Source organism: Zea mays, chromosome 2 (assembly GCF_902167145.1).
Source record: "Zea mays cultivar B73 chromosome 2, Zm-B73-REFERENCE-NAM-5.0, whole genome shotgun sequence".
In the NCBI taxonomy this organism is placed as follows: Eukaryota; Viridiplantae; Streptophyta; class Magnoliopsida; order Poales; family Poaceae; genus Zea; species Zea mays.
In genome coordinates, this window is record NC_050097.1 from 18,193,063 (window position 1) to 18,214,695 (window position 21,633).

General features: G+C 46.8%; 1 protein-coding gene across 4 annotated transcripts in view; it reads left to right on the forward strand.

Annotated features, from left to right (window-relative positions):
- The first annotated feature begins 3,821 nt into the window (after positions 1-3,821).
- Positions 3,822-21,633, forward strand: part of LOC100381487 (uncharacterized) — a 35,066-nt gene continuing 17,254 nt past the window's right edge. The window contains exons 1-12 of one of the 4 annotated variants that reach the window (XM_008670029.4): positions 3,870-4,268; positions 4,699-5,382; positions 6,154-6,357; positions 6,560-6,874; positions 7,064-7,182; positions 8,327-9,376; positions 9,946-10,087; positions 10,181-10,340; positions 10,443-10,606; positions 10,853-10,932; positions 20,005-20,104; positions 20,255-20,316. In XM_008670029.4, the coding sequence (XP_008668251.1) occupies positions 4,095-4,268; positions 4,699-5,382; positions 6,154-6,357; positions 6,560-6,874; positions 7,064-7,182; positions 8,327-9,376; positions 9,946-10,087; positions 10,181-10,340; positions 10,443-10,606; positions 10,853-10,932; positions 20,005-20,104; positions 20,255-20,316 (3,254 nt within the window). In that variant the 5' untranslated portion in view covers positions 3,870-4,094. Of the gene's footprint in view, positions 4,269-4,698; positions 5,383-6,153; positions 6,358-6,559; positions 6,875-7,063; positions 7,183-8,326; positions 9,377-9,945; positions 10,088-10,180; positions 10,341-10,442; positions 10,607-10,852; positions 10,933-20,004; positions 20,105-20,254; positions 20,317-21,633 lie in introns of all 4 variants that reach the window. The other 3 variants (NM_001361434.1, XR_002266963.2, XR_004855981.1) reach the window with 3 other exon arrangements.

A 21,633-nucleotide genomic window follows, 5' to 3' on the forward strand; every position in this document is an offset into this window, starting at 1 on the left:
GCTCCACCACGTAGTAGTGCAGAAGCGCCCGCATGAAGCGGCTCGCTGGCACTCCAAACCCCCGCTCATGGAAGGGGATAAAGCTGACCACGTACCCCGGCGCCGGAGTCGGGTCGGCCTCGCTCGGGACCATCCACTCCGGTTGCGGCCCACCGGAGAGAGGACGGAGCAAACCATCGGCAACAAGGGCCTCCAGATCCCCCACGACGACGATGGAGGAAGGCCACGGGTCGCGCGGCGGAACGACGGTCACCTTGTCAGCCATCGCCGAACGAAGGTGGTGAAGGCGGAAGGGATGAGGTGTGTGGTCTTCTTTTCCCTGGCTATTCTCTTAGGTTGCGGAAACCAAAGCAGAAGGCGAGCGCAAATGGCAGGGTAAAGAACCACCGCCGACCCCTCTTCTGGGTATATAAAGGCCCGGGCGAGATCTATTCAAAGCTTCGCCCGAACTCGCCGCGAAATTCAAACTCGAAGGTGAAACACCCGTTCCTCGAACGACTCGAGCACGCGCAACGGCCGCCCCGCGAATCGCCCGTCCCGTCGCATTAACTCCTCGGCAGGGCGAGCGACACCTTTGGCAGGCGAAGCGGGCGTCGTTTCATCTCCGCCATGATGCCCGCGTCAAAAAAGGTGCGCCACGCTATTTAAATTCATATCCTTTTCCTCTTCCCCTTTCTCTCTTGCTACAGGGACCGGGAAAGGGGATATTTCGAAAGGGATCCTTCTCAGCGAAGGAAGCGGGCCTCGAGCCCTCATACTGATCAGGGGTTCGAAGGCTGGCCCCTCGGAAGGGTTCGACAGCCGCCCCAGAGCACTCGGGCTCCAAGCCCATTACTGATCAGGGGTTCGAAGGCTGGCCCCTCGAAAGGGTTCGACAACCGCCCCAGAGCACTCGGGCTCCAAGCCCACTACTGATCAGGGGTTCGAAGGCTGGCCCCTCGGAAGGGTTCGACAGCCGCCCCAGAGCACTCGGGCTCCGCACCCACTACTGATCAGGGGTTCGAAGGCTGGCCCCTCGGAAGGGTTCGACAGCCGCCCAGAGCACTCGGGCTCCGCGCCCACTACTGATCAGGGGTTCGAAGGCTGGCCCCTCGGAAGGGTTCGACAGCCGCCCAGAGCACGCAGAGTGAGGGATGACTCTGGGTACGTCCGTTACATGGCCGAGGCTCGGGCTACGCTCCCGAGGTACCCTAGGACATTTCCGAGACCAGCGGAAGCGATTTTGTAATGGAATCCCACTAGAGGGAGGCATCGAGCCCTCAGACCCTATCGAATGGGTCCGGGTCCGGCAAATCACCTGCATGTACTTTTGGAGCGCGCCTCTGGGCCACTAGCCGACCCTTATCGAACGGGGCACGGGCGTCCACTCGGATCACCCGTTAGCAACTCACTGGAAACACCATGTTCGGCGCCCTCCGAGGGCAACATGGCGCTTCCCCCCCCTTCCTCCTTGCAGAAAGGCGAAGAAGGGGCGTATAATAAAAGTCGAGACAATCCTTGATCGTACTCTTGCTCCGTGCAGAGGCTCAGGGGCTGCTCTCGCAACCCGGCTACGACCAAACTGTTGACAGCGTCAACAAACCAGCTCAGAAACTCGGAACCTGACCATGCACCCGGGCTATGGCCAGGCCGCATGAGGGAACAACCAGGCCGACCGAGACATCACGAAAGGCATTAAGACCTCAGAGGAGTAAAACCACTCCTCCGAGGCCTCGGGGGCTACACCCGGCGGGTGCGCTCGCGCGCACCCATCGGAACAAAATGTAACCGAGAAAGGCCGGTCCCCTCACAAAAAATGCGGCAAAGCCTCCAAGCGAGTACCAACACTCCCTTCGAGGCTCGAGGGTTACTGTCGAGTACCGTAATTAGGGGTACCCCCGACACTCCTAAACACGGCTGGTAACCACCCTCAGCATAAACCGCAAAGACTGATGGGCGCGGTTCAGGTCAAGGCCTCGTCTACCAAGGGACGCAATTTCGCCTCGCCCGAGCCCGGCCTCGGGCGGGAACAGTAGCCCCAGACGAATTCACGCCTCGCCCGAGGGCCTCCTCGGGCGGTGGGCGCACCCTCGAATCGCCCGAAGCCCAGCTCGGGCAGGCTTCGTTGTGAAGCAAACTTGGCCAAATCGCCTCACCAACCGACCGTATCGCGTGCACATTTAATGCGGGGATCGCCTGACACCTTATCCTAACACGCGTGCCTCAGTCGGCAAGGTCGAAGTGACCGCAGTCACTTCGCCCTTTCACTGACCGACCTGACAGGAAAACAGCGCCGCTCGCCCCGCTCCGACTGCTGTGCCACCCACCAGGGTGAGACTGACAACAGCCGAGTTCAGCCTCGGGCGCAACAGGAAGCTCCGCCTCGCCCGACCTTAGGCCTCGGCCTCGGAAGGAGGTCTCCGCCTCGCCCGACCCCAGGGCTCGGCCTCAGCCTCGGCCTTGGGAGGAATCGCGTCCTCGCCCGACCCCGGCCTCGGCCTCAGGAGAAGTCTCCGCCTCACCCGACCTTGGGCTCGGACCGACCACGTCACAGGGGATACATCATTACCCTACCCTAGCTAGCTCAGGCTACGAGGGAACAAGACCGGCGTCCCATCTGGCTCGCCCCGGTAATAGGTAATGATGGTTCCCCGCGTGCGTCCATGACATCGGTGGTTCTCAAGCCCCCTACGGAAGCAAGGAGACGTCAGCAGGATCCCAGCAGCATCGACAGTTGTGCTTCTACAGGGCTCAGGCACTTCTCCGACGGCCACATTATCGCGTACACAGGGCTCAAACACTTCTCCGACAGCCACGTTGGCATGTACACAGGGCTCAGGCACTCCTCTGCCAGACACGTTAGCGCATAGCTACACCCCCATTGTACATCTGGACCCTCTCCTTGTATCTATAAAAGGGAGGTCCAGAGCCTTCCTGCGGGGGAGGTCGCGCGGGGGAACGAGCTAACGAACATGCTCTCTCCCTCGCGACGCTTGTAACCCCTACTACGAGCACACCCCTGGTGCGAGATAATATAAGCCACATTCCCCTTGTGTTCCATCTTGCGCCAACCCATCTGGGCAGGGGCACGCAACGACAAATTTACTGGTCGGTCCAGGGACCCCCGGATCCGAAACGCCGACAATCGTACATGGGGCCAACTTGCTATGTACGACCTGTTTGGCAATCTATACCGTGAGGAGGAGGCCTAGCTGCCTAGGTTTTTTCGGTTTTAAAAATTCATTTTTTAGACATTAGCAACCGATCGGTTTTCTATAAAATGAAAAATAGAGAAGTTCGGTTTCAGTTTTTTACTTCGATTTTTCGGTAAAAACCGAATACCAGACTTATACTCAAGACAACACATACAACAAGCTTACATGATAGATTACACATAATTATAAAAAAGTAAAAATTATATAGGTACAAATATTTAGAGATACGTCATACTCATACATCACATATAAATAAGTGAATAACAATTTAATTGTATCACACATTTAATTTACATAATTGAATAGTCAAATTTTAAATTGATAAAGTTTGTTATTCGGTTTTTTTTGTTGTCTCAGTTTGACATACGGTATATACCGATTACGATAAAAAACTGAAATTTTTAGATAAAAAACCGAAACCTAACTATCGAACTAAACTAAAATTTCGGTACGGTTTGGTTTTTGGTCTATGGTAAAAAATTGCCCACTCGTGGTTGGAGGCCGCTTCACACCATTCTTACACGGAGCCGAGGGAGGGAGTGCGCTCCGGTGAAATGTTGGAGGCCGCCTAATCAGGCCCTCGTAGGCCAAATTGACGCGTGCCTCGGAACGATCTGGGCCGCACTCAGCTCAGCCGAAGCAGATCTCCAGAACAACAAACCCGCGAAATTCCATTTTCCAATTATCGCAGGCCCGCTTCTCACCAATTCACCAACCGTCCACTCCCTCGCCCTCGCCGGTGCATCTCGTCGGCGTCGTGCTCTACCACCACCAGTGCACGGCACCCCTATGTTCGTCTCCTTCTGCTCCCCCATCCTTCGTTCTGCGCTTGGAACGTTGGATGTGGGTTCCACCAAATCACGCGGGAGGGCAAATAAACCCTAGTTAGGCCCTCCCGGGATGGAGGCGGCCGCCTCCAGCCTCTCGACGCTGCTTTCCACCTTGCGCGTGAACGGGCCCTGGACGCCGCCGGGAACCTGGGAGTCAGTCATACCTGAGAGCGGTGCTGCTCGCGTCTCTCACCTTGGAGGACGCCCTCGCCTGCAGCCGATCTACGAGCTCGCATCGGTTACTGTGAGTGGAATCTATCACCTACTTTGGTCGTAATTTTAAGAATTCAGCGAGAGTGTGGGTAAAAGATAGCTTGGGGAACTTTTTTCCAGGAAATTATATGCTGCATTGAACATTTTAGCTTTTGGATCCGTAACTTCTTATCTGAAACTCTGTATTTCTATCATATATGAGTACCAATATATTTAGGGGGTGTTTGAATGCACTAGAGCTAATGTTAGTGGCTAAAATTAGCTATAAACATCTAAACACCCTAGTTAATATTTCAGCTATTAGCTATTTTTAGTAAATTAGCTACTAGTTAGCTAGTTATTTGTTAGCTAGCTAATTCTACTAACAAATTTTTAGCCAACTAACTATTAGCTCTAGTGCATTCAAACACCCCCTTAGCATTAGGCCGCTAATAAGTGTGAGGATCATTTTTGTTGTGCAGGATGATGCTTTGATTCATCTGGCCTTGCATGCGCTGTATGGTGTCAAAACATCGTTAGATGAGATTGAGGAGCTTTCAGCACTGTCTTCCTCAAATCCGGCTGACAGGACCTCTAACCGTGTCCCAAATGTGTGGTTACGTTCCTCGAGCACCACATCCATGGGGAGTATTCTCAAATCTTTCCGCTCGACAGGTCTTGCGGTCTTCTTCCTTTGCAAGTTTGTGCACTTTTATCTTTTCCAAAGTCGAGAAATGAACTGTGCAAGTAGAGAAGTTCACGAACATGAAGATTCTGGAGATAAAGACACTAAGCAGCATCAGCCTTACACTCTAGTAAACCAAGCATTTGCAGCAGCAGTTAATAAGGTCCTCGAAGGCTATTTCTGTTCATTGAATACTTTACTAGCATCAATTAGGCTTAGGCGTTCAGTGGGCCAATCTGGTATAGCTTCCAAGATTTCAAATGGAATGAGTTGTGATCCCACTTCAGAGGTCACTCTTCTGGAAGTTTATCTACACACCGAGGAGTTAAGAAGGCATGTTAAATCCCTTGGAAATATTTGTTTCCCTAAGTTTGCAGGTCTTACATTGTGCCAGGAGGGTTTGAATACTGATGCAAATGTGGAGTTTGAGAATTTCCCACGGGGCACCGATTTGCTTTCCTATTTGTATGTCCATATTCGTGTAAGACATCATCTTACGATTTAGGTTTCGAACACTATTTATCTAATCACCGAACATCTCAAGGAAATTCCTAGCTCTGTGCTACTGCATGAGTTATATACTTGATAATATTTTGTATCCACATATGTTTGTAATCATATCTTAGATCTTCACGTGTTAATTATTATCTCTTTTCCATGGAGTGTACATTCATACTATATGTATGTTGGTTCGGTTACTAGAAGTCTTACTTTCTAAAAATGTAACCATATTGTCAGGTAGACCTGATTGCCATGAGTTTTTGTTATTCTGAAGTGCACTCAAGCTCTTATTACACATGCCTAAAGTGGAACAGGGAGTTTCAAAGGGAATCTACTGAGTGCCTACTTTTGTTTCTTTGAAGTACCCCCAAGCTCTTATCTTTTTGTAATGGCTGGCAAAGATATTAGTAGTTATATCTTTCATTTATATCAATCAAGGCAAGAAGTTGGATGCATGTTAGATAGCTCCTCAATTTGTATGTCATTATAATGAAATTGGATTTGATAGTGCTAGCATAATACGTCTCCTTCAAATTTGCGTGTCTGATGTTATCATGCCTTCCTACAAATATGCAATTGCTTAGTTGGTTTCCACCAAATTGAGTGTTTTTTTGTGTACTTGATGATCACCAATTTCCCTTTATTCTGCACAAAGATCTTATTGTGATATGTCCTGTTCATCTTGTACATATAACATACTATGTCATATGCTGAATGAATCTTTCCTCATTTTGTTTCACCTGAATTTTAGGATGCTGATCCAGTTCACTATGGTCTTTTGAAGTATCTTTTCATTCGTTCCTGTGAGCCATACTTTAACTTCATTAAGTCATGGATTTACCGAGCTTCTGTTGATGACCCTTATGAGGAATTTCTCATTACACAAACTGAAAATAAGGGTGCTCAAGGAATCTCTTCAGACATAACAGATGATTTCATCCTCTTCCCCTTAAAGGTAAAATGTTACTTTGTTGGGGAAGCTTCAAATATAAAAAACCATATGTAATTTTTCCTCTGTTAATAGAATATACTGTTGCATCAGGAATTGAACTATGCTATAAATTGTTCTGCGTAAAAAAGTACATAATTACTGTTATTTAATTTATTATACTTGTTTTGAATTATGTCTAAGGCTATTTTATCATATCTGCTGTCAGCAGGGAAGAAACCATGTATCTGCTCCATGTTTTCTAAAGGAGATATGTCATCCTCTTTTGCGTACTGGGCAGCAGCTTCAAGTGCTCATGAACCTTCTAAAGTATTGCAATCTGGCTGCTACTGAAGGAGATGTTTATCCCTCTCGTAATATCATTCATATGGAGGGGGTTCTCCCGTGGTTTGATACACCAATTGAGTCTTCAATGAATTCATTTACATTTTCAAAAAGTGCTATAGAGGCATTAACATGCAAAAGGGATGCTATGTACAAGTTGATGATGGAGAAGCTCCAACATTTTTTCTCTAATGTTGAGGTCTAGTCACATTAACTGAATTACACTCTGCATTTTATCTCCAACTTCGACTTGTCTGATTTTTTCTCTAACAGAAGCAAGAATACTTGCTTTCCCAAAAGTCTTGCTGATTCTATGTTTGGGGTTGTATCCGTTCACCTTCTATTCCTCATAACCTTTGTTTCTGTTTGCAAATATGTTATGTTTCAGGTGATTGCTTTTGATACTGCATCAAATTTCCTACATAAAAGGACCGACCTTGTAGATGCATCTGTTTCAGATGCTGAGTTATTCTATGGGGACAGCGACGCTGTACTACCTTGCAATATGTATGTCCTCATTTCACTTTTCTTGTCTGTTTGTGGATCTTTTTGTAGTGCACAGTTTTCACCAGAAACAGTTAACCTCCCCTCCCACACCCACCCACCCACATCCAGAAGCAGGGATTTTCCCTGTTAGGTTTAGTTCCACATCGTGAGTTGATGATGGGCAGCACAACATATAAAGGCAGGTGCAGCCCTTACCTATCAAGCTAGTCTTTTGGGTTGAGTTAGGCCCGAGGCCTTAGTATCTGATCCGCTCAAGTGGTATCGAAGACCACATGGTGACGAATGAGCCCGTTAACGTCTTCAGAGGTCACATGGGTTGTGTGTGACATTGAGCATTGGACTCGGCTTGAAAAATGTCTTTCAGAGTTCTCACGGGGTTGTGTTTTGTGATGAGTTGAGCCTGATGTGTGATGGGGGAGATTTTTAGGTTTAGTCCCGCATTAGAAGTTGATGATGGAGAGCGCAGCGAAAGGGCCTCTATCCAAGTTGGTTAAGTGGTCCGAGTAGCAAGGCACTCCTTAGGTCCTGAGTTCGAATCCCAGTGGGAGCGAATTTCAGGATGAGGTTAAAAAGGTTACTCGCTGGTTCCCTTGGTTGTGTGCACACGAAATGGACTGTCCTATGGGGGGCGGATCCTCATCTAGGGGCTGGGAGAGCTCAAAGCACGAGTAAAGATCCGGCCTATAGGAGGCGGACCTTCATGTTGCACGGGGGACCAACTTTCGTGACCTTTCTCGGTTGGGGCTCCGATTAAGCTTCTTCTTAATAGAATACCGTGGCGGCGATCTTTCCCCTACCGGCCGAGTTTTGATGATAGAGAGCGGGAGCGCAACATTTAAGGTGGGGGAAGCCCTCACCTATCTGGCTAATCTTTTGGTTGAGTTTGGCACGAGCTTTTGGTATGTTATAGGCTCTAGTGCACAAGGGCCTGGAGGGCGCTAGCTCGTGGGTGTAATGAGTTGGGCTGGATCCACTGCACACTCTAACATTCCCTTGTCTCAAACAAGGCCTCAATTTGCTCATCCCATTCACATTTTGGTCATTCTATATACATAGCACATGTTGTATGCTCATGCCATTATGCCGACAATGTATGCTGTAAGTCAATCCCTTGTTATAGTCTGAATTTTTCTTCTTATGTCAGGGCTGCAGATGAAAAAGATGATTCTTCTTCGAATTCCCAAGAATCTTCAGATAAAGAAGATCCCTTGGAATCTTCAGAATGTTCTTCTTATACTTCTATGGATGACACAGAAGTTGAGAGTTCTACAGCATGTGAAAACTTGTCTAGTTCCATGTTCTCATTATACTGTACAAGCACAGGTGAAGCAAAAGGCTCCTTGGTAACCAGTAAGCTGCTTTCTTCCCAATCCAGTTCAGTTGACCATGGAATAAATTGTGCAATCCCTATTGAGTGTGAGAAAGATGACAGGTTGAGTTGCAAACATGTCCTTGTGCACCCACAGAATACTAAGCATACTGCGGTGCCTGATGGTTCAGAACTGGATTATCAGTATAGCCAGTTTTCACCATTTGACAGGTTTATGAAGAGAGCCAGTTGCTCATTTGAAAGCATGAATTCAGTTGGGGAGTTTTTGTATTCTGATCATAAAAGGTCAGTAGGTAATGCAGTTTATCCATTACATTCTGAATCAGGGAGTACTAAACTATCAAACAGTAAAAACTATGAAAAGTTTGTTACTATAAATCAGCCATGGAATACCAGTATTCCTTACAATCTCAGTTTGAACCCCATACTGAAAAATGCAGCTTGTTACCATACAGAGAGTGACATGCAACAGAAAAGCAAGAACCAATCACTTGCCAGTTTTGATTTTGAGTCAGTCATGGATCCATGTGAAGTATATTGTGCAAGGAGCCCATCCCTTCTTGTTGAGTCTGTAAATGGAGCAGCAACAGCTGGACAGCCCAGTACTCAGCCTTATGAACAGCCTGATTGTTCTACCAAGCTTCTTCAAGCTCAGACAAGAAGTCAGTCATCCCTTACTTCCTCAGGAGAAATGTCAACAGGAGATAGTCTTCAGAAAAATGCTTCTGGTGGGGCATTCTGGGAGATATCATTACTATATAATGATAAATCAAAAGAAAAACCAGCTATGGACTTTAGTTCACAATTTGATATGCCCCTTGATATAGTTATCGATAAGTGCATTATTCAAGAAATTTTGCTTCAGTATCCTTTTAGCTTTCCTAATCAATAAATCACTTATAGTTTTGGATGTTTTATTGATCAGTTGTTATGCTTATTCCTTAGTCATTTTACTATATTCGAAAATGCTTACTGGCTTAGAGTTTTGGCATCTGCATTACTGTATTTGTATTTGTTATGCGGTTGTCTCTAAGGAGACCTCGAACCTTTTCTTCAGTTCTATTCTTCAGGCATTTTTAGTGCAGATAGTTCCAAGTTTAGTTAGTGTGTGAGCTTTAAAGAGCGATGCAGAACATCAGATACTCAACTTTCTTGAACACTAAGTTTTGATTTATTATCTCTAATTGTTCTTTTGTCTAATTCGGTCCAGTTGTCAGTTATTAGGTAACTGGTATATATACCTTTTGTTTTACCATTTGCTGTCTGGTTCTGTTAGTGAGAACCTTAGATATCAAGCTCTTGATAAAATGATACTATAGTTTTATTTGTATTTTTTGAAAACATTGTTGGTGATTTTTTTGTCCTAAACATTAACCACTCAAAATTCATAAAGTTTTCTGCCAATTTTACCCTTTGTTCCTTAACTTTAAAAGGTATAAATATGTTAGCAGCTTCACGATGAAGTTGCTTGAGGAGGGTTTTGATCTTTGTGCACATCTACTGGCTCTGCGGCGGTACCATTTCATGGAAATAGCTGACTGGGCAGACTCCTTTATTGCTTCAATTTATCAGAAGGTAATGTTTGTTTAACCATAGTATTTTAGCCATAGGTCATGTGTTTTTGTCAGTCTTTGCAAGTCCTCTCAATTTTGAACTTCTCCCATGTAGAAATGGTCATTTGTTAAATCTGAGCAGAAAAGATCGGAGATCCAAGGACTTATGGACTTGGCATTGCAGAGATCTTCATGCGATTCTGATCCTTATAAGGAAAGATTATTTATATACATGAGGGAGTCACCTGTGGATTCTGTTGATGCCTCTCCATGTGGTAATAGTTTCATCTGGGATTGTCTCTACTTACTATATCTGCAGCTTGTTTACTAAAAAATTCTATCTCCAAATTGCTAACTGCCTGATTCTTTACTGCCAGGTCTTGATTTGCTGGATGATATCTTGTTGGGTTATAAAGCTGAATGGCCAATGAATATTGTCATTACAGTAGATGCACTGAAAATATATGCTGAAATATTCTGTTATCTTCTTCAAGTCAGGTTTGCAGTGTTTTCCCTGACTGAAGTTTGGAGATTTTTAAAGGTATCTTTTCAGCATTTCATTCATTTAGGTGCACATGCTATGAGAACTTCGATTTCTGTTATTATTATGTGGACAGTGCCCAATGTTCTTAGAAAGTACCACTGTGACTGATCCTGAGCTAAATTTTCTTATCAAGTAGCTACAGCAAGCAGTTTGCTTTGCTCTAGCTCTCATAATAGATCTTTATAATGTGACACTTCTTTGCTATGTATGTGAACATATGACTCTCTTGCTGCATTATTACAGGAGTTGACACAGTTCATCGGTCGTTCCAGCCATAGCAGATCTGATGTGTTGAAGAAATTGAATTTTGTAATGAAATTGAGGTACTCACACCATGAATCTTTCTAAAACTGGCATCCATTCACTAACCTTATATTCCTCTTGCCAGTTTTATGCAGCCCTGTGTGGTCGATTGGTCGTTTCTTATCTAATGGTAGCCGGTGATCTAGAGTGTTTGAGTGGGTGTGTGGGGTGCGTGTTGTACTGAGGGTCTCCCTCCTTAATACAATGATACACAACTCTCCTACGTATTCGAGAAAAAAGTTTTACGCTGTCCTTACCCCTCCCCCCTGCAGGTCGAGTTTTATTTTTTCTCGAACACGCAGGAGATCTGCGTATCCCCTGCTCCTCCCCCTCCCCTCTTGAAGACGAAAGTTGGTGGCCAGTCGGAGGTGCAAGGATCGTTTGCTGAAAGTGGACGCCGAAAGGAGGATGGCTGGCAGGTGGTTGAGCACAGGAGGCGCCACCTTCCTCGTCGAGGATCCATAGTGGATCTCCGAGGGAAGTGCTACAAGTGCCTATCCACCTCCCACCTGGTAGCTTCTTGCCGACGTCCTACGAGGTGCTACCACTGCTTCAAGTTTGGCCATCAAGCGGCAAGGTGCTCCTGACCGGAAGCTGAGCGAAAGTCGGTGTGGCAGTGTCTAGGCTCTAGTGGAGATCGTTCTCCGGTGTGGCTGCGTCTATCTGGTGGGGACACTTCTGGTCCACCGGCGATGGATCGTCCAACCGTTCAGCGCAAGACCCCAGTTTGGCGAGGACTTTCCCCTCCAATGAACTCCTCATTAGTGGAGAAAGAAGCACAGGGTGACATGCATCCGACTGAGGGACGTATGAAGAAGAGAAGACGTTCTAAGCGCGGGAAAGGCAGCTCGGGACTGCATTCGGGGCTAAGTCAGCCACACCCCAATCCTCCTGATGCTGTCCGGAGCGCCTTGCCTCGGAAACCTTCCTGCGTCTTGGAGTTCTCCACTGATTTGGCAAGAAAGGAAGCTGCTCTTCGGAGAGCCTTGTTTGTTTCGGTGGTTGTCACCAGGCCGACGGTTCGCGGGGAAGAGGTGATTGAGGAATTGGCGCGATGTTTTGGCATCAACCCTGATGACATGTCTATCCAGCATGCCACGCCAGAGGATTTCCTACTATTCCTGCCCGATGAACACACAACGACCCAAATTCTTAATGAAGGAAACCTTTCAGAGGTCCTGGATTTTCTCTCAGTTTTAAAAGATGGACGAGATTCTCACATGCCTCGACGACGTCTATGGCGGCACTGGTTGATATTGAAATTCGAGGGATTCCAGCACATGCTTGGGATCTCTCCACAACAAAAATGCTCCTACAGGATTCGTGCTGGGTTTTGGAACTGTTAAGGGACTCAGGAACATCATTTCTGCTACGCGCCTGGTGTTTTGACCCAAAACGACTGCATTCGGAAATGGAACTTCATATCGTCGAGCCGGGCAATGATGAGCAGAAGAAACGGTGTCTGACATACAACATTTTTATGACAGTGTCACCGGTGCCCCTTCAGTTTACCAATAACACTGACACTCTATCCCCTTCCTCTGATGATGGTCAGTGTGATGAAGGAGATGACAGCGATCCAGCTAACTCCCAGCAGCGCCGCCTTCCACCTCAGCCACCAAGGGAATCTGTTCACCTTCGGATAGGCGCCTAGTTTGTGTCTGGAAGGGGTAGGGCGCTGTGCTTGGTTGAGGAAGCTGAAAGGACGGGCTCAAGCGCCTCTGGATTTAATGAACAACATTCATTGCAGCCCCTTAAAGACTTCCCGACCTGGGGAGATGAGATGGGATTGCAGCTGGTCGGTGGCGCCTCGGGTTCCTCCAGGCGGATATGCAGCCAGCCGTTCATTGATGCATGCGCTGCCCAATTAAATGACGCGCAGCTCCAGCCGTTCATTGATGCATGCGCTGCCCAATTAAATGACGCGCAGCTCGATGCTCGGGCCGACTCCTTCATAACGGAGGGAAGAACCCAGGAGTCGCCATCCCCTTCATGGAAGCAGTGCAGACAGTTGGTTAATGAGGCAAGCAACATTGGGGTCCGAACTGCCTCCTTTATTGATGGGGACAGAACCAAGGGGACACTGGCTGTTGGGTCGCTGAATCAGTCGAGGTCAGCCTCGCCCCAGTACCATTTAGCTGATGCTGGGCCGCTGGAGGGGGACCAGACTGATTCGCCCCAAGCTAATGGGCCTTTGGGATTTTTTGATGAAGAACTGCGAGATCTGATGTCACCGCGCCAGGATGATCTTGGGGCTGACCTGGTGGAATGGGCTATGACGGATCTCACCCATCAAGTGTACCTTACTGAGGTTGTGCGGACGACCTTGACTCTGGGTGCTCCTGATGCTTCGGACAGTGAACGGAAGTCCTCAACCAGGAATTTGTTACCCCAACCCATTCACTGCACTACTGGCAATGAACATCCAAGGACGCTGCCAATTAGGGACCTTCATTCATCCAAGAAGCTGGTGGTATACTCACGAAAACGGTTCAACAGTAGGGACAAATCTAGAAACATGAATGAAGAACGGAGTGGGCCAAACGCATCTGTGACGAGCGGGATTGACACTGATGAAAATGCAGTGCCCACGGTGCGAGAGGTCAACCTGGCTGTTAATACTGGTGATAGTCAGTCAGCTTTGCAGGAGACTCAAACAAACAGTACACAGCCCATGAACAAACAATTCCTTGATAAACTTTCCAAAAAGATTTCAGGCCTTCTTGCAACACCAGAGGACCCCCTTTTATGACGTCGAAAAATGACCAAATCGCAGAAATTATCCCACGCCGCAACCGTCGAATTGCTGGCGTGGGAGTGGAATTTGACAAGATGGATTTATCTTCAAGAACCACAAAGAAAGTCATGCAGGCCTTGAAAGTAATTGGGGATCCTGGGGCAGTCACCCAGCAAGCCAAAGAAGACTATCTGAAAGTGTTCTCCACTGAACTTCCTGTTTCACATATTGAGGCGCTGGCGTCCTTCTTTGGATGGGTGGTGCCAGATGATCTCAAGTTGGGAAGTACCAGTGTTGGCATTAGTGCCTGTTGATTTGTCGTTTAGAGGTCTCTGATGTAAGTGGTTTGTAATGGATCCAAAAAAAATCTTGAGCTGGAATGTAAGGGGTCTCAATTCTGCATCTAGACAATGTTCTGTTAGAACGTGCATTGATGCTTGTGGTGCAGACGTTATCTGTCTTCAGGAAACAAAAATGCAGGAAATCAACAGAGGAAAGGTGCTGGCTATTTTGGCAACAGATTTTGATCAATATATAATGCTGCCTTCAGATGGTGCTAGTGGGGGAATTCTGATTTCATGGAAAAAGCATATAAAGGTGACAGGGCTTAACAGAGTGGATTCTTATAGTATTTCCTTGCAATTTCAGAGAATTAATGGGCAGTCTTGTGGCTGACCTGTGTATATGGACCTCAAAGTAATACTGAAAAGATCCTTTTTCTCCAAGAGTTGAGGCATATCAGAAGCATCTGCTCTGAGCCTTGGGTAATTGTGGGAGACTTTAATCTCATCTACAAGGCTGAAGACAAGAATAATGATAATATTAATAGATCTATGATGGGTCGCTTCAGAAAATTTATCAATGATGTTGGCCTGATTGGTACTCCCCTTATTGGTCGCAAATATACATGGTCTAACCATCAAACTTCACCAACATTGGTCAGATTGGATAGAGTTCTATGCACTGTTGATTGGGATGGACTGTTTCCTAACCATCTCCTTCAAAGTGCTGCTTCAGAGGACTCAGATCACTGCCCACTGATTCTTGGGCTTAACAGTATGTGTTCTGGCAAGCGTCAGTTTCATTTTGAATCCTTTTGGCCAAAATTGGAAGGGTTCCAAGATGTAGTTTTGGAAGCTTGGAATTCGGTTAGTGAAAGAAGTTGCCCTTTCCTGACATTTGATCTGAAATTGAAATCAACTGCCAAGGCTCTGCAGGGATGGAGTGCTAAGAAGGTAGGCCATGTGTCCTCCCAGTTGGCACTTGCTAGAGAAATTCTTCATCAGTTGGAGATCGCCCAAGACTCTCGACTCTTGTCACCGTTGGAGGTATGGCTCTTGATAGGTCTTAAAAAGCATTCCTTAGCCCTTGCCTCCCTCAAACGCACTATTGCCCGCCTTCGGTCCAGAATCAGTTGGATTAAGGAGGGCGATGCCAATTCCAAACTTTTTCATATGCATGCTAGGCACAGGCAACGGAAGAACTTTGTTGCCAAGATTGTGTCAGGGGTGAACACATTCACTGACCACGGCGAGAAGGCCAGAGTGGTAGATGAGTTTTATTTCAAGCTTTTGGGCTGTAAGGCGGACAGATCCTTGACTGTTGATTTGGATTACCTAGGTCTACCTTTTCATGACCTGTCTGATTTAGATGCGCAGATTGATGAAAATGAGGTTCTGGAATCCATAATGCAACTTCCTTCAGATAAGGCTCCAGGGCCTGATGGGTACACAGGTAGATTTTAGAGTTTGTTGGCCAATTATCAAAAGGGATGTGATGGCTGTTATTGCTGCAATTTGGTGCAGAAAATTTCAGCAGTTTGGGAGACTTAACACTGCATTTGTTACTCTTATCCCTAAGAAGGAGGGGGCTGAGGAGGTGAAAGACTTTCGACCTATCAGTTTGGTACACAGCATTGCTAAGCTTGTCACCAAGTTGATGGCCAACAGATTGTCCCAACGACTGCATGATCTAGTGTCTCTAAGGCAGAGTGCCTTTATTAAAGGCCGTTTCATCCAAGACAACTTCATGTTGGTCCAGCAGACTGCCAGATTGCTTCACCAGCAAGGCCAACCAAGGGTACTTTTAAAGCTTGACATCACTAAAGCCTTCTGTAAAAAAAAAAACTCGACCTGCGGGGGGTAAGACAGCCCCCGAGCATTGTATTAAGAAGAAGACCTTTTTTTTAACCACAGCCTGAAAATTCGCTCCCACGGGGAGTCGAACCCAGGACCTGAGGAGTGCTACTCAGACCACCTAACCAACTCAGCTAGAGACCCTTTCGCGCCTTCGATTCTGTATCTTGGCATTTTCTGCTTGAAGTCCTCCAGCATTTGGGTTTTGGGCAGATTTGGAGGGATATCTTGTGTGGCCTTTTAGCAACTGCCTCCACACAGGTTCTACTCAATGGAGTTCCGGGGAACATCATCCACCACATGAGAGGACTGTGGCAAGGGGATCCCCTCTCCCCTATGCTTTTTATTTTAGTAATGGACATCCTTGGATGTATTGTGGCTAAAGCTGATGAGGAGGGGCAGCTTCAGCCTCTCTCCCCCAAACCACTACACCACAAAATTTCGCTTTATGCTGATGACGCGGTTCTTTTTTTCCACCCAAGGGAGAGTGAAATCCATACTGTTCTAGGTATTCTGAATCTGTTTGGAGAAGCTTCGGGATTAAAAACTAATATTCAGAAAAGCAGTGTGTATCCAATTTGATGTGGTCAGGAAGAGCTGGTCACCCTCAATGATTGGCTTCCTTGCGAACTCTCGTCTTTCCCCTGCAAATACCTTGGTCTGCCTTTGTCTCTAAAAAAGCTGTCCAAAAATCAGATGCAGCCCATTATTGACAAAGTGGCTGATCAACTTTCTGGGTGGAAAGCGGGTCTCATGACAAGGGCAGGCAGAAGAGTGCAGGTTCAGTATGTGATGACCGGCATGCTTATATATCTAGTCATGGCAGTTGACATACCCACAGGCTCGCTCAAAGCTATTGACAAGATCAAAAAAGGATTTCTCTGTCGTGGAAGGAAAGAGGTCAGAGGAGGACATTGTTTAGTGGCTTGGGGAAGAGTTTGTAGACCTCTTGAAATTGGTGGACTTGGGATTTCTAGTCTTAAAGAACTGGGATGGGCCTTAAGAATGAGATGGCTGTGGCTGCGCAAAACAGATCCGGATAGGCCTTGGACCTCATTGCCCATGCAGATATCCAACAAAATAAAGGCCTTTTTCTACACTGCCCTGCTCACTGACATTGGGAATGGGTCTTCAACCTTATTTTGGCAAGATCGTTGGGTCCACGGAAAGAATATTGAAGACATTGCTCCTCGACTGCTTGCAGCGGTGCCAAAAAGGATTAGGAACAACAGAACTGTGCTTGAGGCCTTGACAGACAGAAAGTGGTTAACTGATATTAAAGGGCCTTGACAGTAGGTGTCTTTGCCGGCCTACTTGATCTCTGGGATGAACTTCAAAATGTCCAGCTTCATCCAGACAGGGAGGATAAGCATATTTTCAGGTTCGCTAACGATGGAATTTATTCAGCGAAAGCAGCGTATAATGGCCTCTTCATCGGGTCGACCATGGCTAAGTATTGGGATCTAATTTGGAAAACATGGTCCCCTCCCAAATGTAAATTCTTTTTATGGCTTGCTGATCTTGGAAGATGCTGGACAACAGATCGTCTGCAGAAGAGAGGACTTAGCCATCCTGACAAATGTGCCCTGTGTGACCAAGAGCAAGAAACCATAGATCACATTTTGGTGGGGTGTGTTTTTGCTAGGAGTTTTTGGTTTCAGCTGTTGGGACAGGTCAACTTATCTGCCTTTGCTCCTGTGGTGGGAGAAACTAAAGCGATGGAATGGTGGAGCAGAAGCAGTGAGCAGCTGCAGGGAGTTGCTAAAAAAGGGCTCAATTCCTTGATTACCCTTGGGTTTTGGACTCTCTGGAACCATAGAAATAAATGTGTTTTTGATAGAGTTACACCTAGCCTGGAGGGTGCTATTAGAAGAGCTGAAGAAGAAATTATTATTTGGAATTTTGCGGGGGCCAAGCATCTTACCCTTATTACAGCTCCCATTCCAGGTGTCATGTAGGGCTCTAGTAGAGAGTCCAGTAGGCCTTGTTTATTTTCTTTCTTCTTTTTCTTCTTTATTTCTTTTTTTTCTGTTGTGTTTGTATTTGGTCTAATTTTAGACCCTTCTTCTTAATTCAATGATACACAGCTCTCTTGCGTGTTCGAAAAAAATAGGTAGAAGAAGGTACAACACACAACAACACAACACACACGACACACACATGACACGACACACACATGACACAACAAGACACAAGACGCAACACAACAACCGCACACAACCACTCTGAACAAAACACTAGACTATCCCCTTGGGTCAAGCATAAACATAAGAGTTGAAAGCAGGTTCAACCCTCTCGCCCCGGCACTACACCACATCCTGAGCTCATCGCCAGCGAGGGTGAGAGCACTCGCCAGGCTTGGCGACCTCCCATTGAACACACAGTCGTTGCGATGACGCCAAAGGCTCCAAGCGCCAAGAATAACTAGAGAATTGAAGCCCGATTGGAGATCACGGGGAATCTTCTCCACAACCCTGCTCCACCAGTCATCAAGGCTGCAAACAACATTATCTGGTGAAAGATTAGGCAACCCAGACCTGCTCAACAAGGAATACCAGAACTGTCGTGCAAAGACGCAAGAGATGAGAAGATGTTGTATTGTTTCCTCTTCTTGGTCGCAAAGGGGGCACACACTGGGGTGGGGTAGCCCTCTTCTAGCAAGACGGTCTGCGGTCCAGCATCTGTTGTGCATGACAAGCCAAAGGAAGAAACTGCACTTTGAAGGTGCCCAAGATTCCCAAACGCGTTCATATGCACCAAAAGAAGTGGAACCTAGAAATAGCATATCATAAGCCGACTTTGAAGAGTATTGGCCTGTCGGGGAGAATTTCCAGATATGCTTGTCTGGCACTCCAACACTAATGGAGTAATCTGCAATGACTTCACTAAGAGTTAAAAAATCAGAGAGGACATCCCAAGTGATGGTGCCTCTCAGGTCCCGAATCCAAGCCATCTCCACGATACCTTCTGCCACCGTTCTCCTATTGGTAATCCTGGTCGGGACGAGGGCGAAAATATGAGGAGTTAGATCCTCAATCCTCAACCCCATCAACCATCTGTCCCTCCAAAATAAGGTGTTACGACCATCGCCAATTTCTGTAATCAAAGCTGTAGAGAGGATAGATTTCAGAATACTGGAACTCTGGAGAGGTAAATCAGCCCAAGACTTCGAGGGATCTGTTCTTTCCAACCAACCATCTAACCCGAAGGGCCCAATTCAGCTTTTGTAAATCTGAGATGCCAAGCCCACCAAGCTCCTTTGGGCGTGTCACTTTGCCCCAAGCAACTAAGCAGTGGCCACCGAGCACATCCTTTCGACCTTTCCAAAGAAAGCCACGTCTAATCTTGTCAATGGCTTTGATAGCCCACTTAGGTAAATCCAATGCCATGGCGTGATATATAACTGTTGCCGTGAGCACATGCTGCACCTGGATAGCTCTGCCAGCTCGAGTCATCAGGTCGGCCTTCCAATTAGGTAAGAGGTCCGCAAGCCTATCGATTAGTGGCTGCAGCTGCTCCTTGCTTAGCTTCCTGGGGGAGAGAGGCAGCCCGAGATATTTAAGAGGAAGTGTTTCAACTTTGCAAGGAAAAATCTGGGTTACCATTTCCATGTCTACCGGAGAGCAGTGAATGGGAGCCACACTGCTTTTCTGAACATTGGTTTTAAGCCCCGAGGCGTCCCCAAACAGCTCTAAAATCCTGGTTACCAAGTGCAGATCACTAGCAGCCGGTCTCAAGAAAATTACCACATCATCAGCATAGAGCGATATTCGGTGCTGGATGGAGCGAGTTGAGAGGGGTTGAAGCAAACAGGTCGAGTTTTATGCTGTCACTGAAGTGTTAGGACTTAGGAATGAAATACTTTTTCCTAAATTGTTTAATGGACTGTTGAATCTCATCGTGTCTGGAATTCCTTTGGAAATGCAATATACATATACATAGGCATGTTCATATCACATTAAAGTTCATATCCAAATAGGCAATGATCCATTCAGTTGCATATGTAGTAGTAGATATAAATATTTGATTTGCAATCGCTTAAACTGATTTCAGCAGTCAACAAATCATACTGAATCTTGCTTGTCCTGGTGGCTCATTTTTTTATTTCTTTTACTGTACACATGAATAACATTTTTACCTGTAATGAACAGTCCTGTGGCTTTATTTTGGTTTCTGGCATTAACTGTATGTCTTTCTTTCTGTTGTATGAGTTTCTTTAGGCATAAACTTTATCACTTTCTATCAACACTACAGCAGTATCTCCACTGCCATTTATCTGATATATCGTGGCGCCGTTTTCAACATTCCCTTAAAAATCAGGTATAGCAGTTCAATCACTATCCTTGTAAACTTCACCCTGAGAGGAATTAATATGCTTTGTTAGGCTTCTTTTCTTAATTTTTCTGTTCACTAAATACACTTATCACGTATGAATTGAACTATGGCCACTAATATTCTGTTATTGCTTAGGTGAGGGATATACTGGATCTGGAGTATGTGCATATATGTTATATTACTGATGCACTTGACATGTGAGTGAGACCTTAAAAAATTATTTTGTATTTTGTGATACTGGCCATGTACTTATGACTTATGTATACTATTTGTTCAAATGAAGGGGAACAACATCAATGTGCAAAACTTATTTATGCTTCATCTCTTTAGCGGTGTAATTCATTGCCATCAGCACAATATAAATAATAATAAAATTACCTGACTGTTAAATTTCGGCTTGGCATCTTTGCATTTGATTACATAAGTGAGTATATGGAGTATGAACCTATGTCTGCAATGACACTAATTGTGATTGGAGTGCTTTTTTTCTTGGACATGCATGAGAGCTGTGTATCTTTTTATTAAGAAGAAAACGGGGCAATAACCCTTAGAACACACTACCATGCACTCATGCTTCTAAGAATACATTCGAACCCTAATTCTGATTGAAGTTTGGTTAGTTGAACCTAGACACCTTGGCTCTGACAAAAACAACTAGGTCGATACTTGGATCACTAGAACGACTAGTTTTTTCTCGAATACGCAGGAAAGCTACATATCATTGTATTAATAGTAGAAGGAAGGGGCAAGAAGGGACCCAAACATACTGTTAGAATAGGAACCCATACCCTAATCAGGGGTTGGGAGTGGTATTAAATAGGGAGAGTAACTGGGCCAAGGCCCATTCTTGACATCGAGCTGATGGATCGCCCAGTCGCGGGAGAGGGCGAGGGAGAGGACGGCGCGAACAGTGGCGAACTTGACGACAGGGCTGAAGGTCTCGTCGTAGTCCACTCCGGGGCGCTGGGTGAAGCCCCGAAGGACCCAACGGGCCTTGTAGCGGTAGAGGGAGCCATCTGAGGTCAGCTTGTGGCGAAATAGCCACTTGCCAGTGACCACGTTGGTGCCTGGTGGACGCGGCACCAGGTCCCAAGTGTGGTTGGCCAAGAGGGCCGCGTACTCCTCCTCCATAGCGCGGCGCCAGTGTGGGTCGGCGAGGGCAGTGCGAACGGAGGAGGGTACCGGGGAAGCGTCGGGTGGAGTGCTGGTCGTAGCGGCTGCCAGGATGAGCCGGTCGACGGGGCGGAGAACGCCAGCAGCGCGTTGAGTCACCATCGGGTGGACGTGCCCGGGGTCGCGATGGATGGCGACCGGGTGGTATACGGATGACTCGGAGTGAGCCACCGGAACGTCGGGAGCGGCAGGAGGGGCCGGCTCACGGCGGTGATAGACGACGGCGGGGTCGGCGAAGCGGGCCGCGCTCGTCGATGGGCACGCGTCGGGGGGTGCCGAGGTAGTGGCGTGGCCGCGGCGATGGTAGACGAGGGCGGGGTTGGCGAATCGAGCCGGAGTCG